Consider the following 18,551-nt stretch of genomic DNA (forward strand, 5'->3'; position numbering starts at 1 on the left):
CCCGAGTATGGCAATGCCTCATATGTGACCAAAAAATACCAGTTGGGTGCATGGCAGGACTCAGAAGGGAAGGAGTGATTTTTGGATTTTGCAGCTCAGATTCTGGTGGAATGAATGGTGGGTGCTATGTGGCATTAGCAAGACCCCCGAAGCACGGTGAAATGATGAACCTAATAATCCATAGATGTGTGGTATATTTTAAAACACTCCTTTATACATAGGCCGGGTTTGTCGGGGCAAGTTTCACAGTGGAAAATAGTATCCTTTCTTATTCCCTTTTTATAGCAAACTTTGCACCTTTTTTGTGTCCTGCCCTTTCTTGCAGTGGAGGGGATTTCGTTAGGAAAATGCTGCCCTGGTACAATACGGGGGCCAGTACTAGAAGTACTGGGGCCCTCTGCCTGCTGGTTCCCAAATATTAGGCCCTTTATGACTTCCTCTTGAAAGTGCATAAATGTCCCCCTCTGGCTGGTAGAATGGAATAGCACGTAAGCGTTATACAGTGCCATCTGGATGATATACACGGCCAGCTTCTTGTACCAGATTTTTGTTTTCCGCAGGGGACTGTACGGCTTCAGTACCTGATCTGAAAGATCCACTCCGCCCATGTACTTATTGTACTCTAGGATACAATTAGGTTTTGAGGTGTGGGTACTGGTACCTCGTACAGGGATGGAGGTGGTACTGTCTCCATAAATTGTTGTCAGTATAAGGACATCCCTCTTGTCCTTATATTTGACCAACAACATATTTTCGGTGCATATTCCCCTGCTTTCACCCCTTCTCAGTACTTGGGCAATGTGCGTTTTTGGGAGGCCTCTTTGGTTCTTGCGCACAGTACCGCAAGCTGCTGTACCTCTTGAACCAAGGGCCTTAAACAGGGGGATGCTAGTGTAAAAGTTATCCACATAGAGGTGATAACCTTTATCCAGGAAGGGGTGCACTAAATCCCAGACAATTTTTCCACTAACACCTACGAGGGAGGGGGGGCATTCTGGCGGTTCAATTCTTGAATCCTTCCCTTCATATACCCTAAACCTGTGGGTGTACCCTGAGGTGCTTTCACACAGTTTATACATTTTTATGCCATACCTTGCCCTCTTACTGGGAAGGTACTGGCGGAATTTAACCCTTCCTTTAAAATGTATAAGGGACTCGTCGATACAAATACATTTTTCAGGGATGTACATCTCTGCAAATTTGGCACTGAAATGATCAATGACCGGCCTGACTTTGAATAGCCGGTCAAAGGTGGGATCATCTCTGGGTGGGCACTGTGCATTATCGGTGTAATGTAAAAATTTAAGGATTATCTCAAAACGAGTCCGAGTCATGGCCATACGGTAAAGTGGGGTGCTGTACAGAACATCTGTACTCCAATATTGCCTAATTTCTGGCTTTTTTACTATGCCCATATGTAACACCAGACCCCAAAACGTCATAATCTCTACTGCATCTACAGGGGTCCACCTAGCAAATGATGACGTGGGGTTTTGAGCAATAAACTGCTGGGCATATAAATTACTTTGGTCCACCATTAAATTTATAAAATCATCAGAGAAAAATAATTTGAAAAAGTCAATTTCTCTGAGACCTGTTGAATCAAATTGGATTCCTGGGATGGCCAAAAACTCAGGAACCTGGGGGTCAAAATTGTCTGGTGGTGGGGTCCATACGGGATCAATCATTTGGGGGGGGGGTCTCAGCTGCTCTACGGGGGCGTCTTTGAGGGGGTCCCTCATCACTAGAGGAGGAAGAGGAGCTTAAGACGAATCCTTCAAATTCCCCACTTGCATCACTGGCTGTGTCAGAGTCAGAGGCAAGCATGGCATATGCCTCCTCCGCTGAATACATTCTTCTGGATGACTGGGATGACATTTGGGATGACATTTGGGATGCCATTTTTATTTTTGTGTTTCTGTAAGTGTAATGTTTCAACACGTGTATAGTGTTGGGGGGGTACAAACTTTATTTCAACACGGGGGGTATGTAGTGTGTAGTGTGTATGTAGTGCAGAAAAAAAAATACTTTATACAGGAATTTGATCCCAATAAAAAAAAAAAAAAATTGAAGGGGTAAAAAAAAAAAAAAAAAAAGGTCCTGCGCCAAAAATTTAGCACAGATGTTGGTCAGTAACGTCCGTCACTGAACAGCGCTCAAAGGCAACAGGTGTAAAAACAATTTAAAAAAAAAAAATACCACAGCACTCTCCAAAAAAAAAAACAATTTAAAAAAACTGCAGAAAAAAAATGATATCAACCCTGTGCCAAAAATGCTGTTCAGTGATGTACGTCACTGATCAGCGGCCACAGGACACCCACAAAAGCAACGTGGGTGTAATAAACCACAGCACTCTCCAAAAAAAAAAAAAATTGAAAAAAAACTGCAGAAAAAAAATGATATCAACCCTGTGCCAAAAATGCTGTTCAGTGATGTACGTCACTGATCAGCGGCCACAGGACACCCACAAAAGCACCCACAAAAGCAACGTGGGTGTAAAAACAAAACCCCACTGCAATCCCCCTCAAAAAAAAAAAACTGCAGATCAGTGATGCAGTGATGCGACACTGATTAGCAGTGAGGGGCAGCAGGCAGACAACTGTGGGTGCAACCTGACAGGGTATATATAAAAAAAAAAAACCTGGACCCCCAAAAAGTTGCTGATCAGTTAATTAATTTAAACTGATCAGCACAAAAGGGGGGGCAGCAGTCAGTTGCACAGGCAGCACAACCTTTGGTGCAACTGACAGGTATATATATAAAAAAAAAAACCCCAAAAAGTTGCTGATCAGCACAGATATACTGATCAGCACAAAAGGGGTGCAGCAGACACAAAATATAGCACTCTCTATCACTCTCTGTCACTCTCTGTCACTATCTGTCACTATCTCTCACGATCTGTGACTCTATGACACTGCAGCAGCAGGACACAGGAAGTCACAAGATCCAGGAAGCATCCAACTGCTGGCAGCACGCTACCAGCGGTGATCAGCGGTGATCAGGTAAGTATCAGGCAAGGTTCAGGTATGTATATCACGACAGAGTGGCCGGTGACCGCTCTGCACGCAATTCCAGACCGGAATGGCATCTGCAGCGCAGTCACCGTTAGTTTAAATGGCGCGCCTTGGCTGTGATTGGTCCGTCGGTCCGACGGACCAGTCACAGCCTTGGGGGCAGGTGGGGTGAGGTGCAGGTGTCTGCTGCTGAAGTGACACTCCTAGTTGAGCCACGTGTTTGCGCCACCCACTTGTGTCACTTAGCATAGTTATCCAGCTACCTTGGTGCAAACTTTTGGCCTAAAAACAACATTGTGAGGTGTAAGGTGTTCAGGATAGACTGGAAATGAGTGGAAATTAATGATATTGAGGTCAGTAATAGCGTAGGAGCAAAAAAACAACATTCTGCGATTTTAGTGATTTTTATGTTTTTAGGCAAAAAAATAAAGATCCAAAACACGGAAATGGTGGTGTTTTGAAACAGATCCAGATCCAAAACAAGTTTTACAAAATACGAAAAATGCCCAGTGCACATCCCTAGTACACTTATGCCAAAAAGCAAATGTGGATTTGGCGCTTTTCGGACCATTTTTGTGTTTTCACATGATTACTGAAATTTTAAGGCTTACAGGGCTTATTTATCTTTGAACAGTTTTCTGCAGAATATAAAGTGGCAATAAACACTGGTTGTTATAAACCCCCAAATCTTACAAACTTGTATACTAAATGATTGGGTTGAGAGGTTCCATTTTTACAAGAGTATTTTGTTTTTTAATATCCATTTCCATTAATGATTTGCGTCGATCTTGTTGCAGCCAATAGAGCATTTCTGTCTTGTCCCACTTTATTTTTTCAATATACGGTCTTCCCTGTAACACAAGGAATTATATATATTAACTATTATGCAGTCACAGTCACAGTTCAACCTGTGGATCTAGAATAGGAATGAATGCAGCACGTTTGAAAATGTGACGTTAGTAAAGGCTACAGCTGTGCACCAGCTAGGTGATGTTGAAAATGTGGAACGTTGGTAGATCTCGAGGACCGGTTTGACCACCCCTTGTCTAGTGTGTACACAATGAATGATGCGCCAGGTCATTGTCAGTGGATGTTTGTCGTCTGTGCATGCAGCTTAATCTTGACTATATCCATCAAGACTACATGGGATGAGATCACTTAAGACATCTTTCGTGATATCTTCCAGTGTATCGTGTGTTCGGCAGCATAAGGAGACCTTTCACAGTTCTAAGCATTCAAGTCGACAAGTGTGTACGACGGGGCTTATCACAGTTCTGAACTAGCTCTCTTATGAATTTGGATCCTAATCAACATTTGCTAACATATTCACTGTAACATTCATCATATATATTTATATATGCATATTTTATATATGTGTATTAGTTTTGTTTTTATTTTTTTCAATATTATTTTTTGTAATATATGGACAACCGTTTATTTATGCTGTTACTAATGTTATTATATTATATTTGAGCTGTATCACTGATCCCTAAACTATTTAAGCATATTTGTCTTCCTGCACATATTGCATGATGTGCAGTAGTGGCTAGCACCAGTAACTGTGTATGTATTAAAACAGACATCATGTACCAATGTGGCCCCAGTCATGTTACAGCATAGACATCTAACACACAGATGTCAAGCAAATAACGGCACCTATAGGCAGTTTGCCTTGTGATTTAAGCCCAGAGAAGTGTATTACTTTGTTCACACTACTGTTAGTTTCCAGTAAGGAATGTGGGTGCTAAGCTGTGATCTTGTCAACCTTCAGTTACTGTATGTGGACTGAAATGTTGCCACTGCTTTTTTTTTTTCACAACAAAGGTTGGTGTTATGTAAATTAATTACATTGATTGTATAGCAAGTGCCTCTCTGTCTCTTATATACACACACACATACACATTGGGGGGGATAGTGCCACAGTGAAGACCTATGGATATTGGTGTATTGTGGAAGCTTGGTTACAGCTATGGGTTGAGAGGTTATGCCACAGGTAACTTTTTGCCACTCGATGGTTCTATGTACTGGTTCTACTTTTTTTTATATATATATTTAAATCCGTTTTGAAAAATGCTTTCTAAATTTAAAATTGCGAGATAAAATCTATTTTTGAGCAGTTAAGTGGTTAATGTGGTCTTTAGGAACTGCCAATATAAATGTATCAATTTATTAAAAGGCTTTTGCAATTTATATATTAAAGATTTCCCTTATTAAAATACAGCATGGGGAATAGGGGAGTCACATTAGTAACTTATAAAATACAATAAAAGTGACAAATGAAACAAATATAAGTGGTTTCTGAATGACTTTCTGTGCTCACCTTAAAGCTGACTGTGTCATTAAGGGTCTTCTTCATAACTTGTAATAGTTTAATTAAGTCTTGCTCAAATGCTGCAATCTGTTTGTGCAGGGTTTCTCTTTTTCTGGACTCCTCCATCCTTGCCATTGATGTTCCTTCATAACCTAAATAGTGTAACATTGATTTTTACTTTTTTTTTTACCTGTCAAACATTTAGAGATTATCCTCATTTTTAAATATATCCTTACTATACAGAAATGTACATAACATGGCAACATGTCGAGTACTGTACATATATAGGGAGGTATGCAATCCTCCGCCGCAATTTCCGACGGGGTAAATAGTGGCAGGGCCGACAGCATTGAAGAGGGATCACACTTTAGAAGCTGTTGGGCCCGGTCTGCCGATGGCGGCCGTGGATTGCCGTTATTCTGGCTGCAGAACGACAAGCCACTGCCGTTTATGTGGCCACGCCCCCTTTTTTAGCGATCGGCATGTGGGACATTGAATTTTGCATGCTGATTTGCTGTCGGGCAAAACACAAACAGGCCAGGATCACGGCTGTCGGGAGGGATCGACAGCCATGATCTGGGATTGCATACCCCCCTAGTTTTTAAAGAACCTAAAATTTGACTGAAGCAAAGCATTACTGGTTCGCTGTGTGCAGTCATTCCATTGCCAACCAGTTACATTCATTCACACACAACGTGTATTCATACAACCTGGAATTGTCCGGAGATACATATTCTTGGCTCTAGCACATGCTATGTACCAAATATAGCCAGTTCCATCCACAAGGGAGACATGTGTGGAACAATAAATTAGCAATTATATGGCTCCAGGAGCCAATTATGCTGATTTGTGGGGAAAATCACATCTCATTATGCAGAGAAAGGGCCTGATTCAGCTTCAGTTGCAGTTTTGTTGAAACAGAAAAACTAATGTCTCTCACATGCTGGGGGCCTCACAGCACAGGTAAAATATCTCCCCGCGATGTGATCGCAGTGTAATTACCATTGCATTGCAGAAATGCCATTTCATTTGTAAGGGTTGCCGAGCTGCGAAGGCAGACGCAGGGCCACCATTTTTAGGCCTCAGCAGCTGCATGTGACTTAATGCAGGTCTGGACATGCCTACGTTGCCCAGACTGTGCCTCCCTAATGCCGCCTTATCGTCTCCTGCATACTATCAAAATGCAATCGAATCCTTCTGGGCAAAGTAGGTGGCTGCACATGCACAGAAGTGCGAATATTGTTTAATAGCAATTTTCACATTTCTGCGGGGCTTGTTGAATTAGCACTAGCAATAGCATTTACTGTTTGTAGCTTAGAGATTACAACTTAATTTCCCAATTTTTACTTACCTCTGTGAAAGAATCTGTTGGGGTCAGAAGCGGTCCTCTCAAACATCTCCAGCTCAGCTAGAATCTTTTCTCTTCCCTGGATTAGCCTCACGGCCTTTTCCCACATTGTTATTGCCTGAGTAAGATAGGTAAATTACATTTAATGCACCTCTAAGTATATAGTATATGTTGTATATATATATTGAAATATTTGTTTCAAAATGCCAATCCACCTTGATAGATAGTAGCAACATTTAAAACTAAAAGGGTCCATACACACTGGGCGATTATGCCCAGCTATGACCACTGTCATCGCTGGGGGGAAAGCCGCTCAGTGCATACACACTGAGCGGCTTTCCCCCTGCCTGGGGCTGTCAGTGGGGGGGAGGGGGGCGGCTTTGCATAGCGCAGCACTGTGCAAAGCCGTCCTAAAGCCGTTCATCTGCTGGTAATACCAGCAGATGAATGGCTTTCCCGGCGATGATGCGGGAGCCTGCATCACTGCTCACCGTTCATCGCCGTGCCATACACACTGGGCGGCTTTGAGCTGAAAGCCGCTCAAATTTGTTGTTTTGAGTGGCTTTCAGCTTAAAATCACCAAGTGTGTATGGGCCTTTAATCTCAGTGACATGTTGCGTATTACAATTTGATGAATGAAGAAAATGTCTTCCTGCTTTCCCCATATTCCTAATCTCAATTTAACGTAACTGTCAGTCAAATTACAGTGTTTCTGTGCTATATGCAGAAACACACAGTGGTGGCTTTGCAGACCTGATCACACGGCTGCGAATTAGCAAGCTGGGCAATTATCGATAGACTGCTCATGCGCATGGCTCATAGTACGCTCATCCGGGGCCTTCCCGAGATAAAATCCTGCTACTTTTTTGATCACAGGGCATTTGCAATTTGATTGACAGAAAGCCAGAGTTTGAGGGTGGTAACCAGATGTTTTCTAGCAGGGTCATGGAAAAGGCAGGCGTACCCAGGCGTTTGAGGAGTAGGAGTGTGACGTCAGCTTCGGATACATTCGACTGCTTCTATCCCAGCCGCCAAGTAAGTCCAGTGTGTGTACAGGCAAAAATCATTTGATGGTGAACAGCTTGCAAATGGATTTGCAGCTAATTGCCGATCCAGCTAATTGTTGCGTACTGTGCTAAGCAATTCACAAGCTTGCACAGAGCGGATTTCACGCTGTCTGGATGGTGTATACCTGAGCGTAGCTCTCTGCAAATTAGCAGAGAACGGACCAGGTCTGAATAACCCCCAGTATTTCCAAAGCATAAACGAAAAGCATTTGGCTGACTGCAGCACAGATTGGCATGTTCAGGTGTAGAACTGGCAGCATTTAGCTGGTATTACTGGTGATCATTTTCTATACTAATTTCTCCCTCTTTTCCAAATGTAATCTGTAGTAAAGTGGATATGGACAGCATAGTTTGTGTAATGGTTAGCATTACTGCTTCACAGCACTAACGCCTTGAGTTTGATTCCCACCACAGCCCTGACTCTGTGGAGTTTGTGTATTGTGCTTTTCCTCTGGGTACTCTGGTTCTTAAAATATATACATAAAAAAAAAAAAATTGTAGTTTTTTTTTTAACTCTAGGGGCAAATTTAAGACGGGAGTTGTATAGAAGATGGAAAGTTGGCCATAGCAACCAATCGGATATATCTATTAATTCCAAGAAGGCAGTAGAAGCTGGAATGCTGGTGAAAAACCAGTGAATACCGCTATATGTACAGTAATAATGGTCTTAGATAATATCCCTGGCTATCTCATATTATTTGACACAAAAAGTCCATGCAGCTTGTGGAGAGTGCAAGAGCCTGATTTTGAATTGGACCCAGATGTGGCAGCTGCATCTTTTGCTGCAGTCGCATCTGCTATTTATGCTAATGTAAAGAACTTGAGATGTCCACTTGCAGCATCTTCTATTTGGATTTCTTTCTGCCTGAGAAGCCTTTAGATGCAACATAAGTAGAACTATCACAGCTTGCATATCGCCATCGGCAGTTCGGGTAAGCCTTAGGATTCGCAACACAAGGACAGAATCTGCCTGTGCTCAGATCTCTCACCATCAGAGTTGTACGTATACCTTCACTGGCTCTGGCTGATATGAGGCTCCGAGCAATATAGCAAGACCCAATCTGCACATGCACAGACCAGACTCCATAAGATTTGTGTGAAACCATCGGGTTTACAAACAAATCTGCATTTGGACCTCTGCTAATAATTACATTGTATCATGTATTTTTCTTTTTAATCTGTAACTGTAAAATACAGTGGGGGTGATTTCATTAGTGATCTGGCCACAGTGGGCTGTTCTGGAAATAAACTTCATGACCAGCAATATTGCTAGGTTTTCCCTGCACACCATAGAGATGCATATGAAATTAGCAATGTTGGCTCTACTAGAACACGTGGATATTTGCACAGCCAAACATACTGTAGCAGGAGTTTTATCGCCACACTGCTGAAACTTCAATTGTACATTTGAGATCAATTGGTTTAATAAAGCTAATAAATAACAAAGATTTTTTTTGGTACTTGTTTCCTAGCACGGCCACACCGATTTACATCGGGGTGGTCGTGTCGGAAAAATCGGGTCGATCGCATCGCATGCGATTTGGTCGCATGCGATGCGATCGTCGCGACCGACCGATTTTGGACCCGATTTTTTTTTTTAAATTAAATGTAAATCGGGTCCCTGGGACCCGATTTTACATTGGATTCAATGTAAAATATTCCCAACCCCCCTAAATGTCACGGCGTACACCCCACCCCACGATAGACGCCAACCCGAAGCGTGGCGAGCGCAGCGAGCCCGCGAGGGGCGGCGGTGCGCGTCCTCCGACCTTTTCATTCCCCTACTATCCACGTCAGCGTGGAGTTGAGAATAGAATAGTGTGGCGAGCGCAGCGAGCCACCGAGCCCGAAGCGTGGCAATCGCAGCGAGCCCCGCGAGGGGACGCGGATACCTTCACAGGTAAACGCGTCCCTTCGCGGACTTCACAGGTGTCCGCGTCGCCACGGACACCTGTGAAGCCCGCGAGGGGACGCGTATAACTGTGAAGGTATCCGCGTCCCCTCGCGGGGCTCGCTGCGCTCGCCACGCTTCGGGCTCGGTGTCTCGCTGCGCTCGCCACACTATTCTATTCTCAACTCCACGCCGACGTGGATAGTAGGGGAATGAAAAGGTCGGAGGACGCGCACCGCCGCCCCTCGCGGGCTCGCTGCGCTCCCCACGCTTCGGGTTGGCGTCTATCGTGGGGTGACGACGGGGACATCTAAAATGTGAAATGGGTCATATTGGCCCATTTCACATTTTTCACATTTTTTCAGGATTTCAATGTTAAAAAATCTTTTAACATTGAAGCCTATGTAAAAATCGGGGGCATCGCGTCGGGACCTATGTTAATGGTCCCGACCGACGCGATGCCCCCGATATTTTACCTTTCCCGACACGATTTCAATGTTAAAATATTTTTTAACATTGAAGCCTATGGGGAAATCGCGGGCATCGCGTCGGGACCATTGTTAACGGTCCCGACCGACGCGATGCCCCCGATATTTTGTCCTAGCCGGCCAAATGGACCTGATTTCAAAGGAAATCGGGTCCATCGTATGGATCGTGTACCTTAACTAAAGGTACACGATCCATAAGATATGTGGCCGTGCTAGGAAACAAGTACCTTTTTTTTTTATCATTCTTGTCTTTAGCTTGTAAGCTCTTGATAAATAAACGTATATGCTTTAAATTGTGTAGTGTAAGTTGTGGGTATACACTTGTACAACTTTATATAATATAATGCACATTTATATGTAACTTTATTGTGTTCTCACCTGTGGCAGCTTGTCTCGGTAGTGATTGGAGCTATATTTAATGGCCATATCCAGCCGCTGGCCTTCAGGAACATGAAGTGCCCGCCATATGGAATTTATCTGTTTCTGCATTCCCTCATAGGTTGTTGTCTCTGCCTGTACAGATGCATAAAAAGGAGACAATTGACTTTTGGATACATGTTGCCCAATGGATAGCTATGAGGAAATGAAACAAGCTAAAGTGAGGTTTAACCCTATTCGCCCTCTGCCATATCCTAACCCAGTGGTTCCCAAACTGTGTGCTGTGGCACCCTGGGGTGAGGACTTGCAGGGGTGCCCTGGATTGGTGGCCAATGACCAGTTACAATTTTCTATGGCCAATGCAATAGGCATATTGTGGACAAAGATACGTGACTCCTGCCCATTACCACATAACTGACCCTTAGGATGAGCTATAAACACAATTTATATCATTTCATATATTATTCTGATTTTTTCATTGAGAAACATTTGGCCTAATGGGAGGTGCAGTGAAAAAATTCTGATACTCAGGGGCACCGTGATTAAATTGGGAACCACTGTCCTAACTTAATAAATGTTGAAAAACAGGTGTTGACCATTTTTGTGTCAACCTTTTGTACCCATCAACCGAATGTTTGTTGATTTTTTAACTCGGGATCTTATTAAAGTGTACTTGTTTTTTGACATGGAGTGATATTCAGCCTATACCAGTGGTTCCCAAACATTTTTTAAATACATGCATGAGTATCAGAAATGTTCTTTTGTTGAGAAATTTAGAAAAAAAAAATGAAATTAAATCCAGATAAATGCAAGGATCGTGAAATGACATATGGGGGAAATTAACTAAGATGTGTATTCTACTTCACATGTGATGTTGCTATGGGCAACCAATCAGAATGTACTTCTTATTTAGCACCCTAGAAGATAGTAGACAGGATCTGATTGGTTGACCATAGCAACATCACATATGAAGCAGAATACACATTTTAGTAAACTGAAAGTTTTTTTGATGTACTACCAAAATGTTGCAAAAAAAATAATTATTATTATGTTAAAAGTCAATTTTTACTGAATTCAAACCAATTTATGCAATAATCAATATTAATTTAAAACAGGAAATAAAATGTGTTTAATAAATGTATATTCAATAAAATATGGTATGTTTCTTCTACAGGGTAGGACAGGGGAATGTGAAATTGTAAAAACTTAGTAATTAACTAAACAATTTTTATTTGCAAATTACAAATATGCCACCTTAATGTACATAGCATACCTATATACATTCAGGTATTTTCTAATTCCAAATGTACAAGAACAGTATTAAAGTGAATAACAACATTGTCTGGATTACCACAACAACCATCTGGAAAAAAAGAGACTTTTTAATAAACATTTATACTTTTTATTGACTTCCGATTCAGGTTTCCTCCACAGACGGGACGGTCTTCAGTGGTTGCCACACACCCCACACCCGGGTAGTAACACCACTGCAGAAGCCTGCATGTAATGTTTGTAATGTTACAGTGCAGCACCCAACCATCTTCTCTGAGCAGGAGCTGGCATTTTAGTGTCACTCCTCAGTTGCGTCCCACATCCCCGTTCTGACACTACTGATATGTGGCCTAATATGGACAAGAGGTTCAGACAACATAATCCCCTACCACTAAAAAACCCTACTATTCCAAAAGTTCTTAAGTTATGTACAGTATGATTTAATCATTAAAGAGAAATTAGTACTATGGCTTAGTTAACCCCTTCCCGCCGCAGCCTGTTTTTGCCTTCCTGACAGAGCCCTTTTTTTCAAATCTGACAGGTATCACTTAAGTGGGGATAACTTTTTTTTTGCTTTTACTTATCCCAGTGATTTTGAGAATGTTTTCTCGTGACACATTGTACTTCAAGTTAGTGGTAAATTTGGGTCGATACAGTCTGTGTTTTTTTGTGAAAAATACCAAAATGTCGTAAAAAAATGGAAAATTTAGCAATTTTCAAAATGTTAAATTTTCTGCTTGTGAGACAAATAATCATACCACTCAAAATAGTTAATAACTAACATAGACCATATGTCTACTTTATGTTTCCATCATTATTTCAACATCCTTTTAATTTTTTTGGACACTAGGAGGCTTAAAATATGAATAGCAAATTCTCAAATTTTCAAGAAAATTTCAAACACTGATTTTTTTAGGGACCAGTTCAGTTCTGATGTGACTTTGAGGGACTTGTATGTGAGACACCCCCATAAATGATGCCATTTCAAAAACTGCACCCCTCACAGTATTCAAAACAGCATTTTGGAAGTTTGTTAACCCTTTAGGTGTTTCACAGGAAATAAAACAAAGTGTAGGTGAAATTTCAAAATTTCATTTTTTTTGCAGATTTGCAATTTTAATACATTTTTCTAAGGAACACAGTAGATTTTACTAGAGAAATGTGACTAAAAATTGATTCCCCCAATTCTTTTGTTTTCATAAATATCCTATACGTGGCCCTAGTGTGCACGTTGACCAAACCACAGGCTTCATAATAGAAGGAGCACCTACTTGATTTTGGAGCCTCCTTTTTATGAGATTATTTTTTAGGCACCATGTAGGTTTCTAGGCACCATAAGATGCTAAAAGTTAGGAACCCCCCACAAGTGACCCCATTTTGCAAACTACACCCCTCAGGGAATTCATCTAGGGGTATAGTGTACATTTCAAACCCCCAGGGGTTTCACCAATTGTGGTACAACTGGGCAGTGAAAATGAAAAATTATTTTTTTTACACAAAAATGCAGTTCTGGCTCCAAATTTTTCATTTTCACAAGGAATGAAGGAGACAAAGCACCCCAAAATCTGTGCCCCAATTTCTCCCGAGTACGGCAATGCATCACATGTGACCAAAAAATACCATTTGGGTGCATGGCAGGACTCAGAAGGGAAGGGGTGATTTTTGGATTTTGCAGCTCAGATTCTGGTGGAATGTTGGTGGGTGCTATGTCGCATTAGCAAGACCCCCGAAGCACCAATACAGTGGAACCCCCCCACAAGTGACCCCATTTTGCAAACTACACCCCTCAGGGAATTCATCTAGGGGTATAGTGTACATTTCAAACCCCCAGGGGTTTCACCAATTTTGATACAACTGGGCTGTGCAAATGAAAAATTACATTTTTTACACAAAAATGCAGTTCTGGCTCCAAATTTGTCATTTTCACAAGGAATGAAGGAGACAAAGCACCCCAAAATCTGTGCCCCAATTTCTCCCGAGTACGACAATGCCTCACATGTGACCAAAAAATACCATTTGGGTGCATGGCAGGACTCAGAAGGGAAGGAGTGATTTTTGGATTTTGCAGCTCAGATTCTGGTGGAATGTTGGTGGGTGCTATGTCGCATTAGCAAGACCCCCGAAGCACCAATACAGTGGAACCCCCCACAAGTGACCCCATTTTGCAAACTACACCCCTCAGGGAATTCATCTAGGGGTATAGTGTACATTTCAAACCCCCAGGGGTTTCACCAATTTTGATACAACTGGGCTGTGCAAATGAAAAATTACATTTTTTACACAAAAATGCAGTTCTGGCTCCAAATTTGTCATTTTCACAAGGAATGAAGGAGACAAAGCACCCCAAAATCTGTGCCCCAATTTCTCCCGAGTACGGCAATGCCTCACATGTGACCAAAAAATTCCATTTGGGTGCATGGCAGGACTCAGAAGGGAAGGAGTGATTTTTGGATTTTGCAGCTCAGATTCTGGTGGAATGTTGGTGGGTGCTATGTCGCATTAGCAAGACCCCCGAAGCACCAATACAGTGGAACCCCCCCACAAGTGACCCCATTTTGCAAACTACACCCCTCAGGGAATTCATCTAGGGGTATAGTGTACATTTCAAACCCCCAGGGGTTTCACCAATTTTGATACAACTGGGCTGTGCAAATGAAAAATTAAATTTTTTACACAAAAATGCAGTTCTGGCTCCAAATTTTTCATTTTCACAAGGAATGAAGGAGACAAAGCACCCCAAAATCTGTGCCCCAATTTCTCCAGAGTACGGCAATGCCTCACATGTGACCAAAAAATACCATTTGGGTGCATGGCAGGACTCAGAAGGGAAGGAGTGATTTTTGGATTTTGCAGCTCAGATTCTGGTGGAATGTTGGTGGGTGCTATGTCGCATTAGCAAGACCCCCGAAGCACCAATACAGTGGAACCCCCCCACAAGTGACCCCATTTTGCAAACTACACCCCTCAGGGAATTCATCTAGGGGTATAGTGTACATTTCAAACCCCCAGGGGTTTCACCAATTTTGATACAACTGGGCTGTGCAAATGAAAAATTACATTTTTTACACAAAAATGCAGTTCTGGCTCAAAATTTTACATTTTCACAAGGAATGAAGGAGACAAAGCACCCCAAAATCTGTGCCCCAATTTCTCCTGAGTACGACAATGCCTCATGTGTGACCAAAAAATGGCAGGACTCAGAAGGGAAGGAGTGATATTTGGATTTTGCAGCACAGATTCTGGTGGAATGTTGGTGGGTGCTATGTCGCATTAGCAAGACCCCCGAAGCACCAATACAGTGGAACCCCCCCACAAGTGACCCCATTTTGCAAACTACACCCCTCAGGGAATTCATCTAGGGGTATAGTGTACATTTCAAACCCCCAGGGGTTTCACCAATTTTGATACAACTGGGCTGTGCAAATGAAAAATTACATTTTTTACACAAAAATGCAGTTCTGGCTCCAAATTTTTCATTTTCACAAGGAATGAAGGAGACAAAGCACCCCAAAATCTGTGCCCCAATTTCTCCCGAGTATGGCAATGCCTCATATGTGACCAAAAAATACCAGTTGGGTGCATGGCAGGACTCAGAAGGGAAGGAGTGATTTTTGGATTTTGCAGCTCAGATTCTGGTGGAATGAATGGTGGGTGCTATGTGGCATTAGCAAGACCCCCGAAGCACGGTGAAATGATGAACCTAATAATCCATAGATGTGTGGTATATTTTAAAACACTCCTTTATACATAGGCCGGGTTTGTCGGGGCAAGTTTCACAGTGGAAAATAGTATCCTTTCTTATTCCCTTTTTATAGCAAACTTTGCACCTTTTTTGTGTCCTGCCCTTTCTTGCAGTGGAGGGGATTTCGTTAGGAAAATGCTGCCCTGGTACAATACGGGGGCCAGTACTAGAAGTACTGGGGCCCTCTGCCTGCTGGTTCCCAAATATTAGGCCCTTTATGACTTCCTCTTGAAAGTGCATAAATGTCCCCCTCTGGCTGGTAGAATGGAATAGCACGTAAGCGTTATACAGTGCCATCTGGATGATATACACGGCCAGCTTCTTGTACCAGATTTTTGTTTTCCGCAGGGGACTGTACGGCTTCAGTACCTGATCTGAAAGATCCACTCCGCCCATGTACTTATTGTACTCTAGGATACAATTAGGTTTTGAGGTGTGGGTACTGGTACCTCGTACAGGGATGGAGGTGGTACTGTCTCCATAAATTGTTGTCAGTATAAGGACATCCCTCTTGTCCTTATATTTGACCAACAACATATTTTCGGTGCATATTCCCCTGCTTTCACCCCTTCTCAGTACTTGGGCAATGTGCGTTTTTGGGAGGCCTCTTTGGTTCTTGCGCACAGTACCGCAAGCTGCTGTACCTCTTGAACCAAGGGCCTTAAACAGGGGGATGCTAGTGTAAAAGTTATCCACATAGAGGTGATAACCTTTATCCAGGAAGGGGTGCACTAAATCCCAGACAATTTTTCCACTAACACCTACGAGGGAGGGGGGGCATTCTGGCGGTTCAATTCTTGAATCCTTCCCTTCATATACCCTAAACCTGTGGGTGTACCCTGAGGTGCTTTCACACAGTTTATACATTTTTATGCCATACCTTGCCCTCTTACTGGGAAGGTACTGGCGGAATTTAACCCTTCCTTTAAAATGTATAAGGGACTCGTCGATACAAATACATTTTTCAGGGATGTACATCTCTGCAAATTTGGCACTGAAATGATCAATGACCGGCCTGACTTTGAATAGCCGGTCAAAGGTGGGATCATCTCTGGGTGGGCACTGTGCATTATCGGTGTAATGTAAAAATTTAAGGATTATCTCAAAACGAGTCCGAGTCATGGCCATACGGTAAAGTGGGGTGCTGTACAGAACATCTGTACTCCAATATTGCCTAATTTCTGGCTTTTTTACTATGCCCATATGTAACACCAGACCCCAAAACGTCATAATCTCTACTGCATCTACAGGGGTCCACCTAGCAAATGATGACGTGGGGTTTTGAGCAATAAACTGCTGGGCATATAAATTACTTTGGTCCACCATTAAATTTATAAAATCATCAGAGAAAAATAATTTGAAAAAGTCAATTTCTCTGAGACCTGTTGAATCAAATTGGATTCCTGGGATGGCCAAAAACTCAGGAACCTGGGGGTCAAAATTGTCTGGTGGTGGGGTCCATACGGGATCAATCATTTGGGGGGGGGTCTCAGCTGCTCTACGGGGGCGTCTTTGAGGGGGTCCCTCATCACTAGAGGAGGAAGAGGAGCTTAAGACGAATCCTTCAAATTCCCCACTTGCATCACTGGCTGTGTCAGAGTCAGAGGCAAGCATGGCATATGCCTCCTCCGCTGAATACATTCTTCTGGATGACTGGGATGACATTTGGGATGACATTTGGGATGCCATTTTTATTTTTGTGTTTCTGTAAGTGTAATGTTTCAACACGTGTATAGTGTTGGGGGGGTACAAACTTTATTTCAACACGGGGGGTATGTAGTGTGTAGTGTGTATGTAGTGCAGAAAAAAAAATACTTTATACAGGAATTTGATCCCAATAAAAAAAAAAAAAAATTGAAGGGGTTAAAAAAAAAAAAAAAAAAGGTCCTGCGCCAAAAATTAAGCACAGATGTTGGTCAGTAACGTCCGTCACTGAACAGCGCTCAAAGGCAACAGGTGTAAAAACAATTTAAAAAAAAAAAATACCACAGCACTCTCCAAAAAAAAAAACAATTTAAAAAAACTGCAGAAAAAAAATGATATCAACCCTGTGCCAAAAATGCTGTTCAGTGATGTACGTCACTGATCAGCGGCCACAGGACACCCACAAAAGCAACGTGGGTGTAATAAACCACAGCACTCTCCAAAAAAAAAAAAAATTTAAAAAAAACTGCAGAAAAAAAATGATATCAACCCTGTGCCAAAAATGCTGTTCAGTGATGTACGTCACTGATCAGCGGCCACAGGACACCCACAAAAGCACCCACAAAAGCAACGTGGGTGTAAAAACAAAACCCCACTGCAATCCCCCTCAAAAAAAAAAAACTGCAGATCAGTGATGCAGTGATGCGACACTGATTAGCAGTGAGGGGCAGCAGGCAGACAACTGTGGGTGCAACCTGACAGGGTATATATAAAAAAAAAAAACCTGGACCCCCAAAAAGTTGCTGATCAGTTAATTAATTTAAACTGATCAGCACAAAAGGGGGGGCAGCAGTCAGTTGCACAGGCAGCACAACCTTTGGTGCAACTGACAGGTATATATATAAAAAAAAAAACCCCAAAAAGTTGCTGATCAGCACAGATATACTGATCAGCACAAAAGGGGTGCAGCAGACACAAAATATAGCACTCTCTATCACTCTCTGTCACTCTCTGTCACTATCTGTCACTATCTCTCACGATCTGTGACTCTATGACACTGCAGCAGCAGGACACAGGAAGTCACAAGATCCAGGAAGCATCCAACTGCTGGCAGCACGCTACCAGCGGTGATCAGCGGTGATCAGGTAAGTATCAGGCAAGGTTCAGGTATGTATATCACGACAGAGTGGCCGGTGACCGCTCTGCACGCAATTCCAGACCGGAATGGCATCTGCAGCGCAGTCACCGTTAGTTTAAATGGCGCGCCTTGGCTGTGATTGGTCCGTCGGTCCGACGGACCAGTCACAGCCTTGGGGGCAGGTGGGGTGAGGTGTCGTCGTCACCGATGACCCCCTCATGCCCCCTCACACCCGGCGGTGATTGACACCTGTGTTAC

The 18,551-nt window shown here is 42.6% G+C and overlaps 1 protein-coding gene across 3 annotated transcripts in view; it reads right to left on the reverse strand.

Moving 5' to 3' along the window:
- Positions 1-3,175: 3,175 nt before the first annotated feature.
- Positions 3,176-18,551, reverse strand: part of LOC146074278 (coiled-coil domain-containing protein 87-like) — a 41,978-nt gene continuing 26,602 nt past the window's right edge. For 2 of the 3 annotated variants that reach the window (XM_083182199.1, XM_083182198.1), the window contains exons 18-21: positions 10,498-10,632; positions 6,677-6,791; positions 5,335-5,477; positions 3,176-3,865 (exon numbers count right to left, since the gene is read on the reverse strand). In XM_083182199.1, the coding sequence (XP_083038325.1) occupies positions 3,719-3,865; positions 5,335-5,477; positions 6,677-6,791; positions 10,498-10,632 (540 nt within the window). In that variant the 3' untranslated portion in view covers positions 3,176-3,718. The remainder of the gene's footprint in view (positions 3,866-5,334; positions 5,478-6,676; positions 6,792-10,497; positions 10,633-18,551) is intronic. The other variant, XM_083182200.1, reaches the window with a different exon arrangement.

Source organism: Crinia signifera, chromosome 4 (assembly GCF_055691185.1).
Source record: "Crinia signifera chromosome 4, ASM5569118v1, whole genome shotgun sequence".
Taxonomy (NCBI): Eukaryota; Metazoa; Chordata; class Amphibia; order Anura; family Myobatrachidae; genus Crinia; species Crinia signifera.